Genomic DNA, 27,962 nt, shown 5'->3' with positions numbered 1-27,962 from the left:
AATCAATTATACTACCACGTCACATATACTTCAAATGCAAAAAATCATAAAACAACACTAAATGATATCAGTGGAAAACAATTAACAATTAAATGTTTGATTCACCAGGAATATATATTAGGTGCTAATAGAAACAACTTCAAAGATACTTAAGACTGATTTTAAAATGTTGTTTCAAAATGCTAAATGTTCATTCATAAATTTAAATATACATATACTTTTGCTAAAATAGATTTGCACTTTATGGATTGTTTTGTCCAAGAAAATTATTTACATGTATTCTGAAATGTGACTGATAAACTATGTTTATGAGGAAATGCTAACCAGATCAAAAGAGATTTTTTTTTTAAGAGATTATTTGACAGAGCATGCAAAAGCAGAAGAGTGGCAGGCAGAGGGAGAGGGAGAAGCAGACTCCCCACTGAACAGGGAGCCCAATGTGGGGCTCGATCCCAGGATCCTGGGATTACCACCTGAACCTAGGGCAGATGTTTAACTGAATGAGCCACCCAGGTGCCCCAACACAGATTTCTTCTAAAGCAAAGTCTTACTAAAAATACAAGATAATCAAATATAAACTTTTAAAATAAAATACCAAATGATCAAACCTAAATGCTGATGCTACTCACTCATTCATTTAATAAATATTAACTGACCACCCACCATGTGTTGATAGTAAGTCAGTGCTAAGGATAAGGTATAGACGATCTCTGTGTTTCCCTTACAGTCTACATTCCATTAGAAAATACAGAGAAGATGGCAATGACAATAAAGTATGGTAAATAATAAGTGATAAAGTATAATGTGTCATGAGAGAGCATCTAAACAAACTTAACCAAATTAGGGAATGCTTCCTAGAGGAAGACACATAAGCTGAGAAATAGGAGTAAGGCAGGGAATAGGGATAGTCTCAAGTAGGGAGGTAGATCTCCAAGGAGAGGGAATATGTGAGGTAGCCAAATGGTCTTTTCTCAAAGAGAGATGCCTTATGGTCTTCTACATTTTCTCAAAACTGAAGGCCTAGCTCTCTTTCCATGTGTGTGTTATTTTTTTTTTTTTCAATACTGTGTCAGGCAGTTTTAGAAACTTCGTATCAATTAGCTAATTTAGATGTTCCAACATATTCTTACTGGGTGTATTATTATTCTATAATATTCAGGAAAGTTAAAAAACTTGCTCAAGGACACATCACGTGGAGTGGCAGAACTGGAATTTGAACTCAGTTATGCTTCTTATTCTAAAGACCACATTTTCCCCACTACACCATACTAGCTCCTTTCAAATGAAAAATACTTTGGAGTGTAAAACTCAAATTTAATCATAATAGTTATGACTACTAAAGGGTGGTTTTAAAGACACTTAAAGCTTGTAGCTTTAAGCAATTATCATTCAGGGGCACCTGGCTGGCTCAGTCAAAACAGCTCTTATCCTCAGGGTTTTTTTTTTTTCTTCAGGGTTTTAAGTTCAAACTCCATGTTGGGTGTAGAGATTACTTAAAAATAAAGCTTTTAGTAAGACTTATCATATAGGTACACCAGCAAAGTTTGAAAAAAAATTCTAAGAGACAGGCAGAAAAGCACAGGGGGAGAGAGTAGTGAAACAAGGAAAGAAATCAATATTTCCTAGAATTGATTTTTGTGGAGGAAATACGATTGCTGTTTATTAAAAATAAAGTCATGGTAACATCTCAGAGCACATGTAATTATATTCAATGACTAAAAAATATGTTTTTTTTTTCCAGTAGCAAAGAATGGCAATTTACTATTCCCAACTCAATGGTTAAAACATGTACTTAAAAATATAAGGTTTTCAATGTATCTGAGATTCCCTTTGGTGTAATAAATAATTCTTTTAAATTAAAACATAGGCAAAGAGAAAACTCCATTCCTGAAGGAAAAAAACACGCAATGAATCTAACAGAATACATGATTAAAAATTTCTAGCATACTGACTTTTGCTACCTGTAAAGATACTGAGTACACTGAACAAAATTTTCCCTTCCCGGAAATAACATACTTTTTATGAACTATAATCACAGATATTCTGATATTAAACCAAAGTACAAAATTTCCCTCAAAGGATATTGCAAACCAAGTAAATCCTTGGCTGCAACAAGTGAATTATTCTGCATACATTTAACTTACAGCTTTTAAGATAAGATTTTAAAGGTAAAAGCATTATTTTGTTATGCAGCACTCAATTTTGATGGGTAATTACTGTTTACCTTACTGCTTAGAGTTTCAGATGTTAATCTAATGAAAAGAATTTACTGGTAACTAGCTTTTTAACTTTGCAATGATGAAAAGCCTGTATTAATTTAACCTACAGATTTCATTTGTTCTGAACAGGAAAAACAATATAAATCACTTTTAAAATCATTAAATCCTGACTTAAATTAATAAAGTCATAATTAGGGCATTATGCTGTGTTTGTTATGGAAGTGGCAGGGCGAGTTGCTTTAATTACTGTCTGTAATAAAAGGAGCAGAGAGCGTACTGCGCCCCAATCAGTGCTGTCAGCCACGACTGAGCTGGGCTGCAAGCTCATCAAGTGAGCGGGCAGCAGGCTCTGAGGGAAAGGGCCATCATGTCTGCAGAGGCCACTCGCTGACAGCAAGGGGGAAAACAGACTCATACAATCCAAGGTATTAGCCCCAATTACTCAAAATTTTAATGACACTTTAATACACGATAATGCTGATAATGGGAGATCTTAAAAAGCGCTAACACTTAAATATCTTATGACCGTCTTCCTTCACAGCCCTTGACTCCAATATTTGGATCATAATCTTTTTACTATAACACTATTTAGAAAAATCAATTGTCTTAGTTACATAATGGCAAAGTGTTGAAGGATTTAATTTTAGCCCTCAGCAAAATTGCTACAAAAGGTAATTAAGTGTTTCATACCTACTTCTTGATCACTTAACTCAGCCTTCCAAGGTTATACCAATTTTCAAAATGTAACCCAAAGATTTGTTCAAGTTCAAAATGAAAACTAACTATAGTAAATTATAGAATAATGGGAACTAGTATTCTAATTAATTTTACAAAACTCAGTATCTGTTTGGGTAAAAATACATGTATTTTCTCACTTACTTTACAAATTAAAGGGAAATGTTATCCTGGGGCAAAATGCCACAGAATATTTTTTGAAGAAAATTATGACAAAATATTACCTTTTCCCTTTACTTTTGGAGTTCCTCTTGGCTCTTCTTTTGTCTCCTACTTCTGACACACTTTCACTGTCACTCCTATGCTCACTGGAGGAGTCCTCACTGCTGTCCTCACTGCTGTCTCCCTCTTCGTCTTGTTCTCCACTTGCACTTCCAGATTCACTCTCTGAAAAAATATAACCGGATGCTTCTTGATTTAGAGCCATTTAATTATACATAAGGACCCAAGTAACTGTCAATATTCATTAGAAATGAAACCAGATGTTGAATTTTAGTTTACGGGACCCCACTTGTTCAACTCAATTTCCACACTCTTGTCATTCGGTCCTCCCACACCCACGTTCCTGCCACAGTGTGTGTAAGGAGCTCCAAAAGACAGACAAGGCACTCTGAGAGTGAGTGGGGAAAAGCAAAGAAAAGGTGAACTAAGTAAACCAAATTTGAGAGAATCTCATTTTTCAAATCCTTAAGTATTTAGTTATGGCAAAAACTTTTTTAAAGGAATGTATAAGGATAGAGAAATAATTTTTAATTCTACTGATGGTGAGAAATTTTATTGAGAGAAGGTGGCAAGAGATGAATCCTTTTAGGTATAAATTTTGAGAGGGGAATGAGCCATTTGACTCATTTGTAAAAAATTCAACTCAAAGACAATAAATAAAATTACTAATTACAAAGTTATTACTTATTTCAGGTAGTATAAGAATTTTCCATAGGTCAAAGAGATCATAAAATTATACTGTGGAGCTATACATTTCCATGTTTTATATACAAATTATAGCATACTAGGACTCTTCCCAGAAGTGATACATGTAGTTTATCTGTGTGTATTTTAAACATGAAGCATAATTTTTTACTATTTGAAATGATTATAGTATAAAGCTGTAGCCGAGATAAGAGGAGACAAACTGTTCCCCCATCTATTATCTACCTGATGAAGGGCCCTTAGCCAGGAACATATTACAATAGGTAAATAGTATCTACTTTATGAGGATTGATTTATGCATCACACAGTGAAAAGTTAGGATTACCCATATTCCTTTGGAATAGCATATAGTAGTTAAAAACATGGGTTTTCAAGTAGGAATCTCTGGGTTCAAATCCTAGCTTTGTCACTTACAAGTTCTAAGACTGAGCAAGTTATTGAACCTCTCTGGGTCTTAATTTCCTTTCCAGCAATGATGACAATAATACTAGCTACAGAGCTGTTGTGAAGATTTAAGGATTTGAAACATGTAAAGGTGATTAGGACACAACAGTGCCTGCCACATGGAAAGGCATTTATTATCATCAACTTCTACAAAGAGCAAAATTTACCTTACCCAAATTTTATAAAACTGAACAGGATATTTTAAATTTGTTGTGATATGAAAGCTGTGCACATTATGTATTAACTCAGATAACTGACCTACCCACCCCATAAGTAATGAAAAGAATGACAGCTTCTAAGCTACTTTCTTATGTTAATTACATGGGAGTTTCAAAGGAGTCTGGGTTCAGTTTGCTTCAGGAACCAACTTCAATTTTCAGGTTAGTAACATCCTCCCCACCTTCTTGAAAAGTGAACAAGTTTTCATTCAGCATTAATTTTATGTCAAAGTTAGTAAAATCCTTGAGGAAATTTGTTTATCCTCTAGAAGACGTGCTCACGGGGAAAATAATCTCATAATCTCTAATGAGAAAAGATACCGTTTCCTCCAGTAGCTAGAGTGGAACAATTGCCACATACTCAGATCAACCCATGAAGTCTAAATAGGATATTTCAAGTATGTATTTTAAAAAGTTAGCCTATGAACAGATAGGAGGCTTATGAATAAATATCCATATGGTACACTTTTAATTATACAAACAGATCTTTCCTAATGATCTTATTCCTAAAATCCCCTATTTTTTAGCATTAACACTCTACATTGAAGTATATTCTCCATTTTTGACCTATCATTTCAGAATGTGATACATCACAGATTAATTCATCAGATACAGGAAACAAAGATTTTGATAGGGGAAACTGAGGAAAAAGTGAATGAATTACCTTAGAGTAAGTTAATGGATGACCAAGCAATAGTGAAGAGCTCTGGTTTCTTCAAGGAAAAAGTTACAGAAGAAAAAGGTGTCTTTGATCTTGGGTCAGATATGTCCCTTCGCTTAATTGTTAAAAAGAGTTCTAGAAAGTAACTCCAATGTATCTTTCATTACACAAACTGCTCAAAGAATTTTAGTACTGAAGGGCCTTAAAAGCATCTAACTTTGCCTCTTCATTAAACAGAAAAAGACAAAGACAAGTGCCTTATTCGGTTGGCATAACTAAAATGCAGCACTTCTAAATCCTTCCTGTTTAGCATTCTTTCATTGTATATGGTGTCCTAATCATTTTACCTCTGATTCTTCTTTTTTTTTTTTTTTTTTTTTTTTGATTCTTCATAATACACCAGACATTTATTAATTTTAGCTTTCCTCTCTACAGGTTCATTTAGAAATAAGAGTATAAAATGATAAAGAACAGATTACTCAATGTTTAAAATAAACTGTACATTTTTATAGAAGAGAGTTACTTTTAAAGGTCCCACTAAAGGCTTATCAAATATAAAATCATGTTTTTCAATATGCTATAAATATAACAGGCAACGTGGGTTAGAATTTTAAAAAGCATGAGTTTCTGTTTCAACTCTATCATTTCTTAGCTAGATGATCAAGAGGCAAAGTCAAATGAGAAAGGATCAGAAATTACTTAGAAAACTATAAAATGACATGTAAATGATAGGCATTATAGTAATAGTATAAACTTTATTTGAACCCATTTGTTGAATATTATGTACTAGGCCTTATTGTTTTTTTTGGAGGCACAGCACATAAGCTATAGTGAACAAAGTGTTTTCAATAAATTGTAAACCCCACCACTGTCACTGCTGCTATCAGAAGAGTCCTCTTCCTCCTCAGAATCCGAATAAAATTTCTTAGCAGGATTCTCTTTCTTTGCTTTTCCTGCTGGAGTCCATTCTTTTGCCTGCTTAAAAAAAAAAAAAAGGAAAATTGTAAATACAAATGAATTCTCATTAGGGGATTCAGGCTTCTGGCAAACAATCACTCAGAATACATTGTGAACCCAAAAGAAAGCTGCAGTTCTCAAAAGAGAAAGCAACTGTTAGAAGATCTAGCATTAAGGCTGATTCCCCTTTACTCCTAAATAGAGGAACTCGAATCTCAGAGCACATTCTGTTAAATCCAACAACCCTATTTTACATATAGTTTTAAATACTTTTGTATTTGGTGGTCTGCAGGAGATCTGATCTAAAGTAATATGCTCTAGAAGAGGTAAAGGCAGTTAAAGGCAGACACCATAACAGTAACAAGAAATGCAAGATCATAGCTAAATACTGAGGTTAAGCTACAAACACACACCTGAAAACAGTATAGGCAATCAAACCTTACCGCCTCAACGGCCTAAACCCTGGGGTAATCTTTGACTTCTCTCTCTCTCTCTCTCTCTCTCTCTCTCTCTCTCTCTCTCTCTCTCTCTCTCTCTCATATCCTAAACATCTAATCCACAAAAAAGCCTTTTGACAAGTTGGTCCTTTACCACGGGTCAGAGTCATCTCTCAGATCACTGCAACTGCTTGTTTTGCTTCTATTCATACCCCCATTCCCCAACTCCAAGTTTGCTCAACACAGGAGATAAAATGACTAAATTAAAACCGAAGTCTGTGATGAAGCCTCTCTTGAGTCTGAAAGCTTGCCACAGCTTCCCATTTCACTCAGAAAAAGCCAGTAGTTACAATAATCTGCTCGCCCTACAGGACCAAGCCTGTGTATTCTTTCTCACCTCCTGCCACTGCTCTCCTCTGGCCCACTGTGTACCAGTACCTCCTAATTCTTCCTTCACACACGTCAGTCATGCTTCCCAGCCTTCCCCAGCTGACTGCTCTTCCCATGCTCTCCCTCAGATAAGGGCATGGCTCACTCCACTTCCTTCAAGTCTTTGCACAAAAGTCACCTTGGAAAGGACTACCCTATTTAAAAATTCCAACCTCCCACTGCAGGCACTTCTTTTTTTAAAAAAAAAAAAAGATTTATTTATTCATGAGAGACAGACTGAGAGAGAGAAAGAGACAGAGGCAGAGTGAGAAGGAGGCTCCCAATATGGAGCCTGATGTGGGACTCAGTCCTGGATCCCAGGATCACATCACGACCTGAGCCAAGGCAGGTGCCCAACCACTGAGCAATGGGGACCCAGGCGTCCCCATTGCAGGCACTTCTGATCTTTGCTTTTTTTTATTTTTTTGTCACAGCACTTATTACTTTCCAACACACTATACAACTTACAAATTTATTGTCTATCCCTGCTAGAACATCAGCTTCTGGAGAGCAGGGTATTTGAATACTTTGTACACTGATTTATCTCAAAAGTGTCTGGCACAATAATGATGAGTTGTGCGAATAGCTCCTTAAAGACTTTAATACAGTGTATTAAAATAAATTGTTTTCATAATTGTGACCTTGATTTATCAAAAAAAAATTATGTTTCATACACAGGGAAATCTATATTTTTTAAGAGGTCAAAAATGGTTAAGACTCATTTATTTATCAAATTTTCAATGGAGTTTCTACTATGTGCAGTCTGCTAGAGTACATGACAGAGGTTTAAGAATGATCTTCAACAGTGGATGCATATTAAAATCACTAAGAATTTCTTTAAAATATTAATACAAACAAAAAATATACTAACACTTAAAAAGCTAATACCTGGGATTTACCTCCATAGATTCTGATTTAAATCGTTTGCTGCAAGTCTCACATAAGTTTGAAAGATCTCCATGTGATTATAAAATGCAGTTAGGGTTGTAAAGACCTGATCTAGAGGGCTTTAGGGCTTAAGGTATGTTGCTTAAAAAGATAAGCTTCAATAACCTGGAAAATTACTATATAGACAATAACAGAAAATAAGTAAAAATTCCTTGAATATATTTGAATAAGATACATAAGGTCAGCAGTACTGCTTTCTTTTTATATATGTTAAAATGCTCTGTCCTCCAAGTATGAATAAAGATACTGTTGTATAAACAAAGTTCTCCTATATTTAGTAAACACTGAAGGTCATATTTTTTCTTAAATCCTTAAGACAAGCATAGTTTTCTGAAGCCTGATTAAAGTGTGCCAGACCAATGTATGGAAAAAAATTACTTAACTAGATGGCTTTCAGGGTAAGACCAAATCAACAAATAAGGGAAATTAGGCTTCTATGCTCAAAGGGGTAAATTATCTTGACATGGCCATGAGCTCTTTATTCATAGAGTTTTAGGTTTTAAGCAATAAAAACATTTTAACTTTTTTATGGTCCTTTATGATGATGATAAGTCTATTATTCTGAGCAAAAGAAGTAATGAGAAAGAGAAGAGGAAGACAACAGTGAAGGACTAATCTGAAAAGTCCTGAGAGGAATAAAATATTAAAAGTAGATGTGTTTATAAAGCAAAATACATTTGATATACAAAAGATGGTCTTTCTCTAAGGGGCAGGATTGTCTAGAACCAAGCAAAAAAATTCTAAAGGATCTTCAAAACTTATTGGTATCATAATATAAATAAATGTTATATCCATTACCCTGGAAATGGTAGTGTGTAATCCTAAGTGACTTCTACTGCCAATCTTAACTAGGTTCCCTATCAGATTATTTAAACCTAGGTTGTATTTCCTAATGGTGAGATGCAACCCTGTAAGATCACTTTATGGTAAAACTAGGATAGCACAGTGTATTATGTGCATGAAATACACTGATGTGATTTTGCAGGAGGGTGATAGAGTGAGAGGCAAGAAAGACTATAAGGAACACTACTTTCAGCACTGTTGTAGCTGCATTTGATAATACAACTATGTATATTATTTTTATATCTACTTAACATCTCTCATAATTTTAATCCCAAATGTCTAAAGACCAGTAGATTAAAACTGTTTTTTGCATAGTTATCAATGGATGGGGACAGTTTTCTTCAACCAGGTTCCATCAGTTTTAATCATTCTCCATAATAAGTTGCCAATTATTGGAATGCAGTCAGCAAAATGAAAAAGAAATCAACTTGTTTCTGTTGAACTGGATAGGTGAAATGAGCGTAAGAAAATTGGTTATTTAAGTATTGTCCCTGTGAGGTAGTTATGCTTAGAAGAGCACAAGACAATGGAAAAAGGAAGCCAACCAACCAATCCATCAGCCAATACAAGGATACTGCTGAAACCAAATTAAATTGCAGAGCATTGCTATCAATATCTGGGAAAACAGGGATCCCTGGGTGGCTCAGCGGTTTGGCACCTGCCTTTGGCCCAGGGTGTGATCCTGGAGTCCTGGGATCGAGTCCTACGTCGGGCTCCCTGCATGGAGCCTGCTTCTCCCTCTGCTTCTCTCTCTCTGTGTCTCTCATGAATAAATAAATAAAATTTTTAAAAAAAAGAAAAAAGAAAAAATATCTGGGAAGATAAACTGTTTTTATTTTTAATTTTTTTGGTGGATGGGGCCACAAGGAGGAAGGACAGCGTCTAAGTAGAGGGAGGATAAAAGGATGTTTCTGTGTGTGCCAAAACATTATGTACCCAACAATGGAAAAGTACAGGACCACAAAACAATGAGCAGGCATAATAAGAAATCAGGAGAGAGATTCAGTCTTTGGAAGGAATCAAAACAAAGAAAATTTCTCTGTATTCTAGCATCTGACACAAAGTTGCACAAATAAGCCAATCTTTAAAGAGTGTGTAAGAGTATGTATATCTGAGTAAAAAACAACAAACTTAGTTTCAAGGAGGAATGGACATACAATTAGTTTTAATAACTTTCACACGTTTAATAACCACTAAATAGAGATACTTCACCACGACATAAAAATGACAGTGCCAAGTACTAAGAATAGCACAGATCTGCAAATGAGCTCAAGCTTCCTCCTCTCATGTTACGTAATAAAATGCAGTAAGTGACAGCAAGAACAGTGGACTCTGAACTGGGTTAGAATCCCAGTTCCATCACTTACTAACTACATGAGCTTGAGCAACTTACGTTCTCTGAACCCTGGTTTCCTCATCTGTAAAATCGGAATAACAACAACCATCATTTACAATTGTTATAAGGTTTAAACAAGATAAGGTGTGCAAAACATTATCAAAGTACACTGCCAGGGTTTGCTAAACAGAGCCAATAATAGTTATTATTGTTTCTGACCATGCTTCAAAGCCAGGATAAGTTTGAATAGTTAAGAGAAACATATTTCTCAAAAGGACCAAATTACATGGCTAGGCCTGTTGTAGAAACTTTTCTATTTAAAGTAACAAAGACTTCCTTTTTATATGGAAAATTTAATAGGCAAGGAGGTTAACTGGCTTTCCCAGAGAAATTAGTGGTAAAGAACTTTGGTTATTTGAATCCTAGTTCAATACATCTTTTCCGTCAGAAAAGCACCCAGAATGTAATACCTAATTGTTCTTTTTTTATTAACTCTAAAAAGTACCAGATATATTTCACATAATCAATTTTTAAAGACAATCAGAAGACCCTTGTCTTTTCTTGTTCGTGTAAGAAAGAAAAATATTAGCAAAGAACATTAATTCTTATTTTAGTAGCCAGCATTTTTTTTAAGATCTAGGAAAAGAGTATTTATTTAGAGAGCTTTTACTTTTTAAATGTAAAAGCAACATATTATTCATTTTAGTTATGACCTCCTCTGAGGACATTTTTTGTACACAATGCAACCTTTTTACGTTTAGGCTACACTTAAAACAGGTTCATCAAAAAATCTGGAAGAACACTTTGTATGGTTTTTCTGGAAGAGAACAGCAAAAATTATTTAGAAAAATATTGACAAGAAGCTTATGATTCTCTAAATAAAGTAGAAAAAACTCAATCCAATGAGACTAAATACCTTAGAAATTGAATCTACACAGCTAAAAATGCAATACCAAAAATGTGGGTGGCACTGATGCAGGGAATTCAATTCTCTATTTCCTTGAAGAAAAGGAACAAGTACATGTACAATGACATAGGAATACTACAATATTCAGTTCCCATAACAGCAAGATATATCTAACACATTACATTTAGAAATACAGGAACAATTTTCAATTTTCAACCACCCAAAAAAGCTTTTATATAAAACAATAGTTATTCTTGAATCTCCCACTGCTTGACAAAATTAATTTCAGAAAGGTCAACTTACCAACTCTATTACTTCTACATTTCGAACTGATGGGTCCGGCGCCACCTCTGGCCAATTAGATAATTCCAGGTACCCGATAGCTTTAGTATTGAGAGTATGAGATAAAGTGCCAAGCTGGAAATGATCCCTATCTATTAAAATAGAGGAAAATACAAAATAAACAATATGAGCTGTATATAACAGAGAACAATCCTCATCAGAGCTCAAGGTAATTGGCATATTACCTCAAATGTCAAGGAATAAATATAAACTAGGAAGCTCTTCATAGGTCAAAAAACTGATTTCAGTCCATAGATTACAATAATCTCTCCCATAATGGTCAATAAAAAAGCTAATCAGTCAGTGTGTTTAGAGGTGTTGCTCTGAAATGTAGCTTCTCTAAAAATTACTTTACTGTGAATATTAAGAATGACAGCACAGTTAAACAATCCATATACATGTCTTAGCACAAACACATCCAGAATTTTAATAGTTTTTCTACAAAACTGAACTGCTTTTTATCACCAACAATTAAATAAGAAACAAAATGAAAACCAAGGTATATAATTGTTTGATTTTAACTCTGATGGCTACTTGTTAAAACTAATAAAATAATCACTCTTTTTAAAAGCTGGGAAAAATAAGTCAACTTTGATCTTTAAAAAGTAAATTTAAAGGGATATTTTTAGGAAATAATTCTCCCCAGAAAAGTTTTGTTACTGTACATTGAATATTTAATTAGTAACAACTCACTATTAAGGTAAAAATTATACTCCTTATTAAATAAAACTGTCTACTTAAAACAGAAATGAAGTCAATGTCTATCAGAACAACACAGCTTTCATCTACTATCCAGCTAAACTGTTTAGTAAGAATAAAAATAAAATCATAAGAATGAAATTATTTAGGTAAATAAGGTGTATAAAAATATAAACTTTAATATAAAGGTGCACTAAAGAACAGATGAGTAGGAAGTATACCATCCTTATATACTTATACAGGTTAACCATTTATATTTTTAACAGATAAATTTAAAATGTATTAGAGGGCATACTGTCATAATTTTTTAGTTAACACATTTTGCAATTATATTCTGATAATAATACCTTTAAAGGGAGATTCAAGCAGTGGTGCAGGTTTTTGCGCTAGGAATATTTTTTTGGCATATTTACTTAAAGCTCCACTCTTCTCATTCGGAACAATAAGCTGCCTAATAAATCTTGTACGGTCTCTGATATCGTAGTTTTGATCATACTTGCCGAGATTTAATATGTACTGGGTAAGCAATTTTGTCTGTTGGAAAAAAACAGAACAAGATGAGAATACAGTTATTTATGATTATTGATAACTCTGGATAAACATATTTAAAGAGGTAATAAAAATGAATGGTTATGTCAAACAAATGTTGTTCCGTAGGGAATATGCATTTCTAACGCTGCAAATGGAATTTTGAAGCCAAAGCACATGTCCTCTTCAGTATTGGGGAGGTGAATGCTGAGTACTGAGAAGCAGCCATGTGCTAGATTATTAAACTGCTGAAGTGGAAAGAAAGGCATCATTAAAAAAATAATCATATATGGCAAACCCGCTGAAGGGTCTACGTGAGAATAATGAATGTGGAAATACAACTAAAAACATGGCACTCAAAACTTAATCGGAAAAATATGCAGGACATCAAAACATCAGAGAGTATTAGGGGGCTGGCAAACTGCTTCTCCTGAGGTGTGTTTTATGAAGAGATACTGTCCCTGGCATAAGCAGTGTCTGCACTCTGACTGCACTCAGTTACTTTACCCTGAATTATGACCCATTAAAGCAGACACATGAATCACTGAACTGGATTACTGCAAATTATTTGCAGTGCATTTAGCTGTTACTTTTTCATAAAAGCAAGCTGCTGATGCCCTCTAAAAACTAGGATAAAAGACTCCTTCCATTTTTTTCCCATGCTGCTTATAGCCTCCAGTAATATTGGTCATTTATTTATTTATGTAAGGCAGCAACTTATTATAGTAGCTTTTACACCGTAAAAAGATTTCCAAAGTCAATTTCTGAATGTACTACATTAACATATATTGAGATAATTTTAATAGTAATTAAACCAAAATCAAAATATTATCAAAATAGGTTTGTATTTTAAACTTCAGTTATTTTATTGAAAAAACAGTTTTAATTTGGTTGCACAAATACAACTGTAACTATAAATTAGGGAGGATTCACAATATATGAAAAAATATATGTTACATTACAGCGTTTTATAGACATTAGAATGGACACAAAATGAACTAAATCAAGTCAGGCAGAGCTAAAGACAATTCTAGAACAATAAGTCAAAGTACACAAATGGTGCGGTAAACTCTTTTATAGTGATAATTGGTTAAGATAATTGATTTGGATAGAAAGCAACCTTCTTGCAGTAACAATGCATTTAAAAAGCATTAACCTAGTTTCAATAAAGCAGAACTATAAAAAATACAAGGGAAAAATGTTAATAGAGCTATCCTGAATTTGGTTACCAATAATTGCTATTCGTTAATTACTAGACCATGCTGGTTCAGCTACAGATAAGAAAAAATCTATGATTCATTTAAAAGACAATTAGCAAAATATTCACCAAATGAGGAATACAGCTCAAAACAAAGTGCGGTGTTCTGGACTAGGTTATTAGCTTTCTGAGACAGCCTGGGAAATACACTAACCACCAGTTTTCTCAAATGCACAGGGAGAATTTACAACCAGGGTAACTCTGAAGTCCATCTGAGTGTGGAGTTTAAGAGGGTCTGATCAAAATAAACCAGAGAAATAAAATAAGTCTGTTCATTACGATTTTTTAACAATTTTAATCTCAGTATAGTTAACATATAGTGTTTTATTAGTTTCAGGTGTATGATACAGTAACTGAACAATTTTTTTTAAGCCAGTAGAATGATTTTGTTTCTATTTCTGATCCCCAAAATTAATTTTTAAGAAATTAAACTATTTCAATATATTAACAGACACAAGAGTTAGGGAATTTTAAGTAGTAAAATTTTGTAATTTATAAAGTATGCATTTATTGACTATAACATGTTTGATTATATTGGTAGGTTTATTAAAACATTTCTGTTAAACATTTCAAAATGAAAATTCTTTCTAAAAGGTAAAAACTTATCTATGTAAAATGATGCATTAAACATACGCAAACAATTATTCACCATAAATTCATATACTTTAATCAGTTTCTTAGAAGTATCTACTTCTAATACTAAGTCATTGATATTTCTCTGAAGAACATATTTTTATAGTCTTAACTTTTTTAAAAAAATAAGTATGTCTTTTCAAAATTGAATTTTATGATCAGTAATTATGATATTGTTGACATTTTCAACTTATTCTTTTCTACAGCTCATAATATTTTTAATAAAGAAAACACCCTCTTTATAGTATTAAACAATATGGTAAGCATAGGAAAATTCTGTTGACAAGAAGGATATTCTCGTCATGCTTTTTTTTCATGCTGAAATCTGTAAATATATCAAGTCCAGATACTTAACTTTTACCCCTACAATCCTTTCTTTGGTAGTTATTTTTATGAGACAAAACTTTCAAGTCATTCTCTATGTATACTTTTTAAAATATTTCACCAAATTAAAAAAATGCAAAATCAATTCCTTTCTCAATTTCATTTCACTCTAATACAAAATAGGAGCTCCATCAAAAAACATCTTCACCTCATCTGAGATACTGCAAACTTAGACAGAACTTCTAAAATAAATCTTGGAGTCTTATCACTTAACTTGAAGGGATAAATTTCAATAACTCCTTGCTTGCAAGATTTGTTTCCAAGAATTGCCATTGCTAAAATTTTCAAAAGCTAAAGGTTTTTGGCACTCCATTTGGTAAACACTTTAAAATTTTCCAATTGATTTTGAATTTAACAAATAGAAGTTTTACTTATTCCCATCCCTGCTCCCTAGTTTAAAAAAAAAAAAAAAGCCAACATAAGACACTTAGGTTAATTTACAAAGCAGTTTTTCACAAAATAATGTTTTTAGGATCCATTTAGTAACATGCAGCAAAAAAGTTGTGTACAAGAGTGTGTGCTGTCATGCTGAAGTATGTTTTTTCAATATTAGCTTCATGAGAAGAATTCCGTAGTTCAATTATACTATATATATATATATATATATATATCAGTATATTTGACCATTAGTTTTATTTCAGTAGACACAACCAATTCTAAAATATTTCTTACATAGTTTTCTTAATTTAATAAGAAATCGATTCTATCTTGACAATATTTTTAGCAAAAACAAGTAGTTTTATCTTCCATGTTGACCTTTTAAATTTAAAAGAGCATTTACAGCACTTTTGACAGAATAAACTTCCAAAAGCTTTGCTTTGATTTCATTTATAGCACTGACAGAGCAAACCTACAAAAGCTTTGAGTGAGAAGAGTCAACCTATTATTGGAATTAATTGATTTGCTATTTGAAAACTAGCATTGTTTAGGTCCTTTTTCTGCTAATGGAGCCAATACATTAATAATTACTGCTTCATTTTTCATACATGCAAAAGAGAACTTGGAATAAAAAATGAAGAAAATTAATTTTTAAAAAGTTATCTAAATGAGATTTTTGCATCACAGAGAGATATGTAAATATCCTCTGTACTTGTATATATTTAATTGTTATCTTGGGACACAATCATCTTAAGATAACTCTTAGGTTTTTTAAATAGACACTGATCCTTTTTTAGCAGACTCATTTTATCTTTCGGTTGCTGTGTGGTCAGGGATATCATTGCAACTCTCACAGTGGATGGTAAACATCAATAAACATTTTGTGCATGTTAAGTACCAAGAAAGAAATTCAGTACTTCATTCTTCATTAATTACACACTTCATTTTTAAGAACTGATTGCTGCTGGATTTATAACAAGACAAAGAACTACCAAATAATAATATAAATAGGCTTTATTGCACTGCACAATAAATGACAGAAGTACTGAAGAGAGAGTGGTTTGGATGAAGAGAGAGTGGTCTGACCACTCTCTACTGATCTATGGCAGGACTGTCTCCTGCACATATTTCACCTACCACCAACCCCAAACTTCCCATTTTTTCCTTTGATTCTCAACATCCACTGACAACTGAGAGAGTCATACTTTGCACAGGTCATGGCACAATCTGCTGGTATAAGTTGTCTGTGGATAAAATACTTCAACACTTATCTCACCACCACTTAAAAAAAGGAAGGACTTAGTTTTTCCTACTTGCCCTGTCAGGATGCACCTCATTTTATCAGCACACATTCTGCATTTTGCTGTAACAGAGAGAAATTACTTATGTTACATCTCAAAAAGGTTGGAAAAGAAAGAAATTCTTTAGGATTTAAATGTCCTATATATTAAAATGAAATCTCTGTTCATTGCACTTATGTCTTACATATCATTAGACAAAACCACAGCAGAGGTGCAAGTAGAATACGGAGATCTGGAAACTTTCTCTGTCCTATTTTAACAACAGCTATTAAGGATAAAAATGAAAAATTGGGGGCAAATTCTAAACTGGATAGAACAGAGTGACAACAAACATAAATTAGGTCTGTCCTGGGCAACGGTGATAAAGAAAGTAAACAATGGTCAAGTAAATAATCATGGGCATTTTAACATAGCCAAAGACTCAATCCGAAACCAGACTGGACATTAAACAATTATTTTAAAATAGATTTTACTCATAAAATTATAAAAGACAAAGAGAATAATACAATGTACTTCAATAACAAAACAATATCTTATATATAACTATTTGTTAAATTTTGATTTCACATTATTTTTTTCTGCTTAGATTTAAGGAATTGTGACCAGTACGAGCTAACAGCTAATGTTACCCATACACTACACCAACTACATTCCTTTCAGACTGACTCTAAGTCACTGTGACACAGGAAAATGAATTGGTATAGGGAATTGGTATAGGGAATGCTATATAAAAATTTTAAAATTCATTATTTAAGAAAAACTTTTCAAAATATGGGCATCATATTTCTACCTAAACACTCTGACAAGTAATAAACTGGTAAATATTTGCTCAAACAATAGCTTTCTTCAAATATTTAGTAAGTCAGCACAAAATAATAAAAAAGGTATCTTAGGATACAGTCCAAAAAATCAGCTGAGATATGCTCTTTAAGGAAAATAAAAAAGTACACAGAATTCAGCATTTAGCATAGCAAAACTTAATACTGGTTCCACACAGCTGTTATTTTGTAAAGGAAGGTATTGGCAAATGATTTGGTAAATGAAAGGAAGCTACATAATTCTTAACCTACACCAGACGGAAATCTAAGCAGTACCAGTGTTCCATGTAATCAATTTCATCATTTCATGACTAACCAGGATTGTTTATGTGACTTGGATGAAACTTCCTGAATTTAACAATACCCATATTTTTGTCAACTTGAAAATTTTTCTCTAAGCTCTTTCTTTATATGCTATATTTGCTTGAATTTTTTAATGCCAGAAAATATATCCGAGAGAGTAGAGATGTCACTGCATAGAGCCTGAGGCCCTTTTGCTGTCATGCTGAGTCATGCTGGGGCAGAAAGAGATTTCTCAAAAGACCTGAATCATGGAGCAAGAGAGAATCTGTGGTTGTTTTTTAGCTTTTTGTTTTAAGGATTTTATATATTTGATAGAGAGGACAAACAAGGGGAGCTGCAGACAGAGGGAGAGGGAGAAGCAGGAGCGAGGAGCCAGATTGCAGGGCTGGATCCCAGGACCTGGAGATCATGACCTGAGCTGAAGGCACACACCCACCTTTAAGTTTGTTTGTTTATTCATGCGAGTTAAGGGGAGCGGCAGAAGGAGAGGGAGAGAAAGAATCTCAAGCAGACTCTGTGCTGAGTGTAGAACCCAAATTGAGGTTTGATACCAGGACCCTGAGATCAAGACTTGAGCTGAAACAAACAGTTGGATGCTCAACCAACTAAGCCACCTAGGCATCCCAAGAGGAAATTTGTTTTTAATACCTCAGGAAGGATCCCCCAAATATAACTGTGACTTATAAAATTTCTTACTGAGAACCAAAAAGTCTAAAAAGCACTACAAAGAAAATACAAGTATTGAGGATACTCTATGAATCACTTTTTTCTAATAGCAGAAAAGCAGAAACCTGTGTCATAGAAAATGAGACAGTTATTTAAAATTAATGAATTATATTTATATATGTCAATATTTTAAAAACATGGTTTAAGTGAAAAAAGGGTACAAGAGTAAGCAAAAAAGAGAATTCCCACTTATGCAAAATTTCAAAACCTACAAAACAGTAACATAGTGTAAAGATATATACTCATATAATAAAAATGTAAAACCACACATAACTGAAGCACACCACCAATATGACAGTAGCTACCAATGGGGAGGGAAAAAAAAGTATGAACAGGATGTTGAGGTTTTACTTTTACTTGTTGCATTCCCTTAAAAAATAATAACCGTTATGGCAAAAATATTGACTTCATTTTAGTGGTATCTGTGTATTCATATTATTTTGCACTTTTCTAAGGTTTGCATTATCTCACAATTGAAAAGAAAAACACGAGCTAAGTAAAATGCTAACATATATTATTGCTACATTTAAAAGATTACAGGAAGTTTAAAAACAAATGCACCCATTATTCATTAATTTTTAACTGCTATTAAGTTTAATCAACTCTTAGTTTTCTTTCTCAGACCTAAGTAGATTATTTCAAGGAAGTCATTCTCAATCTTTATACCATGCCTTAACAGCTATAGAGCTTCCACAACTTCAAATAATTTCAAAGTCCTTCAGCTTTTCCCCTGTACAATAGTAAAATTACTCTCCTTGTATGAGTATTCTAACAGTTTTCTCTACTCTTGATATTCATATTTAACGATTTTTTCATCATAAAAGGAGAGATTTCCAGCACCCTTTTCTCAGTAGGATAAACCTAAAAGGAGTGTTTTTCCTAATGAGAATAGATTCTCAGTAATGAGACTAGTTCCCTTACTATAAATAACCATACTCTCCAAAAATAACCTGGCAGCTGGTTAACAGTATAACTAGGGATACAAAAAAGAGCATAAAAACTAACATGGACTAAGTACTATTACAACCCAGGAAATCCTAACACTTTACATGGACTATCTCCTTTAATCTTTATAATAATTTTGTGAGGTATATATAGTTAGTAGTGCTCTAATAATTATTCTGAAAATGTAGATTTGTTCCAATTCAGTTGCATAATGTGAATTTTGTGTTTGCATAGGCATGATTTTTGTCTATAAGAAATACTTGGTGAAGGCAGAAAACTGCTACCAGCTGAACTGGGCTTTGTAGGAATAACAAAACATGCCTACCTCAAACATCTACCTCAGATAACTACATGTGTTATCAATGGTACAGCTTTCCATCCAATTTCAGATTAATTTTTCTTCTACTACTTAACAAACAAATACAACCTTTTCAACACCCATTTCCACGTCAGGTCTTTTCCAAGGTAAAGAGTTATATTCATTGTATTATTTATGCATTTCTTAACCTTTTTACATGTGTAAATTGTACTCTTGTTTTTATTAGGTTCTTTTTATCATCACATGAATTTATCATCCCTCCAGCTCAATCTTTCCAATTAAAAAATGTAGTTTTTATTGCACAATTTTGTAAAGCACAATGATTTTTAAGAACACTGCATTATAAAGAACTATTTATCACAATCCCCAACTTATAGGTAAGAAAAATAGGTCCTGGATAGGTTACATAATTTGTCCAAAATCTTGTACCTAGTAAGTGGCAAAACAGGATTTGAAGCCAAACAGTCTAATATGAGGGGCTGTATTCTCAATCACTACCCGCCCTCTAGTAATTGACATCCAATAGTTCTTTGGTAGTCAAACAGATAAACTGCCTTCCAAACACAAACTTACATCTGAAATAACCCAGAGACAGAAAATTAAAGAAGCTTACTGAAAAAGTCCACCTAAAGAGTGTTAATCATGTTTTCGTAAAAACAAACCAAAAACACTGTATGAAGCAGCTTCACATATGTATATACAAAAAGAAAAATATTAAAATGTTGAAGAATATATAACACTAATGATAGACAAGATATTGATTTTTTTAGGTACTGTATTTTTCAGTTCTAGAATACTTTCATTTGATTCTTTTTTATAATTTCTATTTCTCTGAGAATTCTTATCTTTTTGTTCATTGTGAATATACTGTTCTTTATATTGATGATTCCACTTATAAAAAGCTACTTCAAGGGATCCCTGGGTGGCGCAGCGGTTTAGCGCCTGTCTTTGGCTCAGGGCGTGATCCTGGAGACCCGGGATCGAATCCCACGTCGGGCTCCCGGTGCATGGAGCCTGCTTCTCCCTCTGCCTATGTCTCTGCCTTTCTCTCTCTCTCTCTCTCTCTGTGACTATCATAAATTAAAAAAAAAAAAAAAAAAAAAAAAAAAAGCTACTTCAAAATGTTTGCTTGCAAATTCCAGCATCTGGATCACCTCAGAGTTAGTTTCTCTTGTTTCTTTCAATTTTCTTGAAAATTGATCACATTTTCCTGGTGTTTTGCTGGTTTTGCTTTGTGTGTGTGTGCATGATAAAACATGTAACATTTACCATCCTAACCATTTTCAGGTATGCAGTTCAAGCACAGTGTTGTACAACCAATCCTAACATCCATCTCCAAAAATTTTTATATATTCATAAATTAAAACTTCATATCCTTTAAACATTGTGGTTCTTCTTATATAGAATAATTTTGGATTGTATCTTGGACATTATGAATGTTATATTTTAGAGGCCTTGGACACTGTTACACTCTTGGAGTAATGATTTTTTTTAAAAAAGATTTATCTATTTGAGAGAGAGAGAGAGCTTATGAGAGAGCATGAAGGAGGGGTGCAGAAGGAGAGAGAATCACAAGCAGACTCCCCACTGAATGTACAGCCCTATGTGGGGCTCAACCAAAGGACCTGGAGATCAAGACCCGAGCCAAAGTCGAAAGTCTGATGTTCAACTGACAGAGTCACCCAGATGCATTTTGAGTACTGATTTTGTTTATTTTAACAAGCAATTAATGTGGGTGAGTTTAAAGTGCAAATTCTATTTAATGCAGCTCAGATTTTAATTCAGTATCTTTATTCTTAGCAATGCGGTTCTGAATCTACCCTGTGTATGTGTGGTTCAGGGGTCAGCCAGAGACCAGAGCAGAATTATTCACAGATCTTGAGGCTCCTGCACTTTGGCTCTCTCCTTTCTTGAATTCTTCCCTAATTTTCCAATGTCTATCGTTTTCCTGAATTATGTTCTCTACTTCGTCAGACCAGAAAGACGTTTTGGAATTTTAGCCCCTGTGCAGAGTGCAGACTATATAGCCTGTCCTCTGGATAAAAGCTAAAAAGTGGGGAAATGTAATCTGTGCCATTCCCTTCTTCCAGCTGTTAATTCCTCTCCAGAATCTTCCTGCTTTTCTTTACTCTTCTAAGACTTCAGGCAGTTATTTTTAATTTTTTCCAGAATTAATAGTTGTTCTTTATGGGAGGGTCAGTTCAGGAGGAACTAACTTGATACACTGAAAGTAGACTGTTGACTTATTTTTCAATTAGAATTCATACCAGGTAAAAATATTTTGAAGTATTAAAGAGATTAGATACTCAATTATTTCTCAAGCAAGCAAATGAACAGAATTAACTTAGATATTCCCAGTAACTATATAATTCAATAACAATTCTGGAATGCTCACTGAGGTATCACAGGGTATTCAGATCTACAAATAAATATCAGCACTTCATGGCAAACCAGTCCCTGAGCACTGTGGCTTGGTCTCTTTAATTCACCTTTAAGGATAGCTAAAATAAACAAGTACAGAAGACAATTTTTTTACATTTAGGTGAAATAAATCATTTTAGCCTTTGTCTCATATCCAAAACATATGAATCATGTAACAACAATGCTGCCAAGTTGATGGTGATAAGAATTACCCTTTAATGCTTATTTTACCAATTCTTTCATAACCCCTTTTCTTGAGAAAGAAATTGGAGAACAGAGCACAACTCTATAGAAACTACCATTCACCTATTTTTATATTTAATCATTTAAAAAACAGTGAGTTTTATGAAAATGTAGTATATTTTCTAAATATTATGCTTTCACTAGTTGGTGGTGAAGTTAATTTGTGGTTATCTAGAAGTTCATTCTAAAATATACAACAGAACTCTTCAGAAGCTGAGTTCCAAAACTTCATTTAATAATATAGCTCAAGGAAAAAATGTCTAAGTGCAAGGTATGTTGTCTTCAAATTCAAAAGATATGGAATACACTCTACAACTTCTGAACAAAAAGTACCACTCTCCATTATTGTTTCTTCATAGCTACAAAGAGGGCTAAAACCAACCTTCATTTAGTTTTACAAGACATAACTACTTTCAGTCTTAACATACTAATTTTGTATTACTTTTATAATACCTGGAAGCTAGATAACATTTAAAGTAGCCAATTCTAGTGTTATGGCTTTCACAATGCTACATGGATTTAGGGTATCAAGCTAAAGTGGTGTTTTTATCAATAAACAAGAAACTCACAACAAACATAGCTGTTTCATGACTCTCACTCCTCTACTCTTATTCTAGTGGCGCCTGGGTGGCCAGTCCATTAAGTGTCTGCTTTCCTCTCAGGTCCTGGGATCCAGCCCCATGTTAGACTCCCTGGTTAGCAGGGAGTGTGCTTTTCCCTCTCCCCAGTCCTTGCTCTTTCTTGCTATCTCTCCCTCTCTCTTAAATAAACAAATAAAATCTTTTTTTAAAAAAGTCTTAATCCTTCACAAAACTTCCTCTGATCTCTCACCTCCTTCTACTACCAGACTTTCAATAACTTTCTCCTCTGAAGTTCTGCTGTATCTTAACATTTTATTATAGTGGTTACTGCCTACTATTTCATTGTTGTTTTTCTCCACTACTAGACTGGAATGTCATCTCTCTGCACCACCTTCTAAGGTAGAACCTTATAGAAACAGACACATAGTAACTGTTGAATGGACAAATTAATGCATGCACAGACCACAGCTGCTTCAACAGAGTAAAGAGGGAACAGTAGCTGTCACACAGGTAGACTAAGGCTCGGACTCTTACCTGTTTGGAGTTGGTTAAATACAATTTTGCTCCCAGATTTAAAATCTGCAGTTTTACCAGATCATCTTCATTAGTAAAACTTTTAGCCATCTTCCTTAAAACATCAGGGGCAATCTTAGGAACTCGTTCACAGTTTTCTCCAATTAGCCAAAGAATACTTGCTCTAGCCACAGGAACCTAATATTAGAAGTGAATTATACAATTACAAACAAGATATTCATACTCTCTCCTTGAGAACACAGAAAAGGCTTTAAATATGATAAAGGTTTTATATCCATTCATGTAATACATATATCCAGGAAGTTCTCTTTTAGTTATCCATTTTCTTTAGTTAATCAAAAAATAAACACCCAAGAAATACCATTATAACTGATTTCAGAGATAATGCCTTAGAAAAGATTCACAGAGAAAAAACCTTTTGTCTAGAACCTTGATTCTATCAAAGATATGCAAGCTCTTGGGTCAAATATGGCTACCCATGCCCATTTGTTTATCCATTACTGGTGCTGCTTTTATACTACAGTAGCACAGTAAGTACAGTTGACCTTGAACAATACAGGTTTACACAGCAGTGGGGCCTTTTTGTGGATTTTTTCAATACAGTATAGTACTGTAAATATATTTTCTTTATGATTTTCATAATAACATTTTCTATTCTCTAGCTTATTATAAGAACTTGGGGTATAATACATGTAACATATGAAGTATGTGTTAAGCAACTGTTTATATTATTTGTAAGGCTTCTGGTCAACAGTAGTCTATTAAGTTAAGTTTTTGTTTTTTTGTTTTTTTTTTTTTTTTAAAGATTTATTTATTTATCCATGATAGAGATAGACACAGAGAGAGAGAGAGGCAGAGACACAGGAAGAGGGAGAAGCAGGCTCCATGCTGGGAGCCCGATGTGGGAATCGATCCAGGGACTCCAGGATCACGCCCTGGGCCAAAGGCAAGCGCTAAACCGCTGAGCCACTCAGGGATCCCAAGTTTTTGTTTTTTAAGTTAAGTTTTTTGTTTATTTTGTTTATTAATTTTATTTTGTTTATTAAATTTTTTGTTAAGTCTATTAAGTATAAGTTTATTTTGTTTATTTTGTTTATTAAGTTAAGTTTTTGTTAAGTCTATTAAGTTTTTGGAGAGTCAAAAGTTAAACGTGGATTTCTGACTATAGGAGAGAGGGGGTTGGTACCCTTTACCCCTGCATTGTTCAGGTGTCAACTATTGTTGCATCAAAGACCATAAAGCTGAAAATATTCACTATCTGGAAACTTACAGAAAAGTTTTGCTAACTTCTGCTCTAGGGCACTGGTCAATAAACCTCAATACCCATAAGTATCGTCTAGAATTCTTATTAAAATTGCAAGGTTTTAGTATCAGGTTGAAGATAGTAGTTCTGTTGTGGGGCCCAGGAATCTACATTTTATAAAGCATCATAGATGATTTTTGATTCTACAAACAGTTTTGAGAATTCAATGGATAACAGAGAAAAAGGAATAGATTCATGAAAGACTATGATTCCAAAACAAAACTGCTATTATCCTCTATATATTTGCATCTACAGTACTGGGAATATATAAAACTGACAAGATCATCAAGGTCTACTTATAAAATCATGAATCCTGTTCTGTTACTTGGTCATCAACAAAATAAATAGAGATAAGATAAATCTGTCCAATACTGTATTTTGGCTTTGTATTTTTTAATAAAGTACATTTCAATATAATTTTTTAAAAAAACTGCTTTGCTACAAATTGGAAACCTTCCATCAGTACCATTAAGACCAACATTTTAGTATGCAAATTAGTTTTATTACTATTTGTTTATTTGTATCCTCTCTTACTCCAAAAGAGATTTGAAGGGGTATGTAAATTAGTTTTTGTGAACATTTTCACCTAGTATAGAAAATCTGCTTTTTAAAATAAATGAAAAAGCCAATGACTATCATTAAGAGGTAGCATCACAAGAAGAGATAACGGTCTTTTTATGAAATCCTTTCCAATTCCTCAAATAAAGTCCTAATATTTTCACTATTGTTTCACAGCTCTACAGGACACAACTTTATTTAAAGAAGAAAGCAAGAATAAGGACACTTACACAGCTAATATTTTAACACAATATTCATACTTCAAATTCTTTCAAAACACTCATTTTATGAAATGGTATAAAATAATTAAGACACTCCTAAGTTGGGGTGTCACCAGAAGTGAAATGAGGTCATCTAAAAGCCTTAACATCAAAATATGTATTTTCAAATATTATGATAATAGCATTATCTTTAAATTAACATCAGAATAAGTTTAGTTAAAGAGAAATCACAGAACTCATGTAATAAGTTTAAGTACTATGCATAAATAATATGCATAATAAATGCTATTATAAATCTATTCATGAAGTATGATAAAATTGATATCCTTACTATATACTGATTATGGAAAGAAGAAGGTTATTTCTAATGTTCCAAAGATTACACTGCATTAAGACTTTACTCCCAATCTATTATTTTAAATTGGGCTAAAGAATAGTAATTGAGTGGTACATTAAATTTTCAAGTATGAAGCAATTCAAGCTGCCTGCCTTCAAGAAAGATACCTCTAAATAAGAATATATGTGCAACTTCAGATTTTGGCTATGCTAGATTTGTTTTTTTAATATTTTATTATTAAAAATATTTTATTATATATTGCTGGTATAAAAATCAGAATTCTAGGACATATTCCAACCATGATCCCACTTTAAGTAATTTTCTTCTGGTAACACAGTTATAATTCTTTTTTGCAATTAGAAAGACAATCTCAAAAAGTTTTAAGAGATTGTTTATCCTCCTATTCATTATTAAGATTAAAACAACTATTTAAACACTCTAAACACTCATAATGCACACATTTAAAATATAACTCTTTGGGAAAAAAATGAAAATCAATAAATTCCAATGCTCACAATGAAAATCTCAAGACAGTGGTAGTGGTGGTGGTGGTGGTGGTAGTGGTGGACAGGTTCCAGAACTGAGGTAAAATATTTCCAAGTAAACATATAAAAATTTTCCCCACAACAAGAAGTAATATCAATAAAAAATGTACTTATACCAAATTTTTGGTAATGGCAATTTATTAAAAAGCTTAGGAAACTGAAAAACCTAATGTTTTCATGCATTTGGCTGCAATCAGAATCAAAAGATTTTCAGATTCTAGCCCTACCTTTTTCTCCCAATTAAGTTACAGGACTCTTATTTGTATACCACTGACAATATGATTCACAGTATCACTACTTTCGAAGATTTAAAGCAATTGAAAAAAGAGCAAGGCAGAAAATAGGTCATTTAATTTGAGGTCAATTAATTTGAGTCAATTAATTTGACTTTTAGTTTTCATATTTTCAACTATGACAATAAATAAATAGCAAATGGAATAAAAATCTTGAATACAACAAAATCTGAGTTCCTTTTCAAAAACAAATTACACAGCCAACATCTATTGAGTTCTCACAACGTGACTGCCTGTTTTAAGACCACCTGTTTCCTCAGTCTTTTATATAACACAAAAGCCTGAGAAAGTAGGCTCTCTGTTATTCCCACTTGATATATAAAGAAACTGGGGCACAAAGGGGTTCAGAAACTTGCCCAACATCTTACAGTCTGTTGGTGGTGGAACTAAGACGGTAAGTCCAAGTCTGAATCCAGAGTTCATGTGGCTACTGGGCAGAGACAAAACAAGTAGCTACACAAGGAAAAATACTAGCCATGAAGGCAAAAAGACTAGTTCTGGCCCTAGATAGATCATGTATATCAAGGAGACAAATAACTTCACATCAGTGGGCCTCATTTATTCATTAATCACATGAAGGGATTACTCCTTTGGCCTGCTTCTCCTGCCACACTGTACAATGGATCCTTTATGGCCTTCTGAATCTTTTCCAAGAGCCAGTCTTTTCAGAAGAGGTCGAGGCTATTCTCTTGACGACAACTGCACACATGCATGTGGGGCCTTTCCCTACCTCCTTAGATCTCTTGTTCTGTGGATAAGATGGCCAGAGTAGGAAGGTCTGGCTATCATTTTTGTTACCCCTCCTGTAGGGTAGATGAGCCCAGGATTCTACCCTAATAAATAAAGTGGCTTCAGCACTGAGGGAAACATGCTCAACAGTGTCCTCTTGTCCTCTGACACTGTCCAGAGGGCTCTTTTAAAAACTGGTTTAAGATACTAGTCCTGGAGGTAGGGTGAAATATAGAGAGATTCGGGAAAAAAGTTCTTTTTTTATTTTTGAAGATTTTATTTATTTATTCATAGAGACACAGCTAGAGAGAGAGAGGCAGAGACACACACATGCAGAGGGAGAAGCAGGCACCATGCAGGGAGCCTGATGTGGGACTCAATCCCGGGTCTCCAGGATCACGCCCTGGGCTGCAGGCGGCGCTAAACTGCTGCGCCACTGGGGCTGCCCAGGAAAAAAGTTCTTGTTTAGCTTTCATTTTAGAATCACTAATGCACATTTAAG

The 27,962-nt window shown here is 33.6% G+C and overlaps 1 protein-coding gene across 4 annotated transcripts in view; it reads right to left on the bottom strand.

The window, feature by feature from the left end:
* AP3B1 (adaptor related protein complex 3 subunit beta 1) overlaps positions 1-27,962 on the bottom strand; it is a 261,798-nt gene that overhangs the window by 94,848 nt on the left and 138,988 nt on the right. For 2 of the 4 annotated variants that reach the window (XR_003234954.2, XM_025998265.2), the window contains exons 15-19: positions 23,475-23,651; positions 12,450-12,636; positions 11,365-11,495; positions 6,071-6,182; positions 3,179-3,341 (exon numbers count right to left, since the gene is read on the bottom strand). Coding sequence is in view for 2 of the 4 variants with exons in the window: in XM_025998265.2 (XP_025854050.2) it covers positions 3,179-3,341; positions 6,071-6,182; positions 11,365-11,495; positions 12,450-12,636; positions 23,475-23,651 (770 nt within the window). In the remaining 2 variants the exon portion in view is untranslated. The remainder of the gene's footprint in view (positions 1-3,178; positions 3,342-6,070; positions 6,183-11,364; positions 11,496-12,449; positions 12,637-23,474; positions 23,652-27,962) is intronic. The other 2 variants (XR_011997056.1, XM_025998266.2) reach the window with 1 other exon arrangement.

This window comes from Vulpes vulpes, chromosome 14 (assembly GCF_048418805.1).
Source record: "Vulpes vulpes isolate BD-2025 chromosome 14, VulVul3, whole genome shotgun sequence".
In the NCBI taxonomy this organism is placed as follows: domain Eukaryota; kingdom Metazoa; phylum Chordata; class Mammalia; order Carnivora; family Canidae; genus Vulpes; species Vulpes vulpes.
Note: the sequence above shows the minus strand (reverse complement) of the source record. Positions and strands in the feature narration are given on the sequence as shown.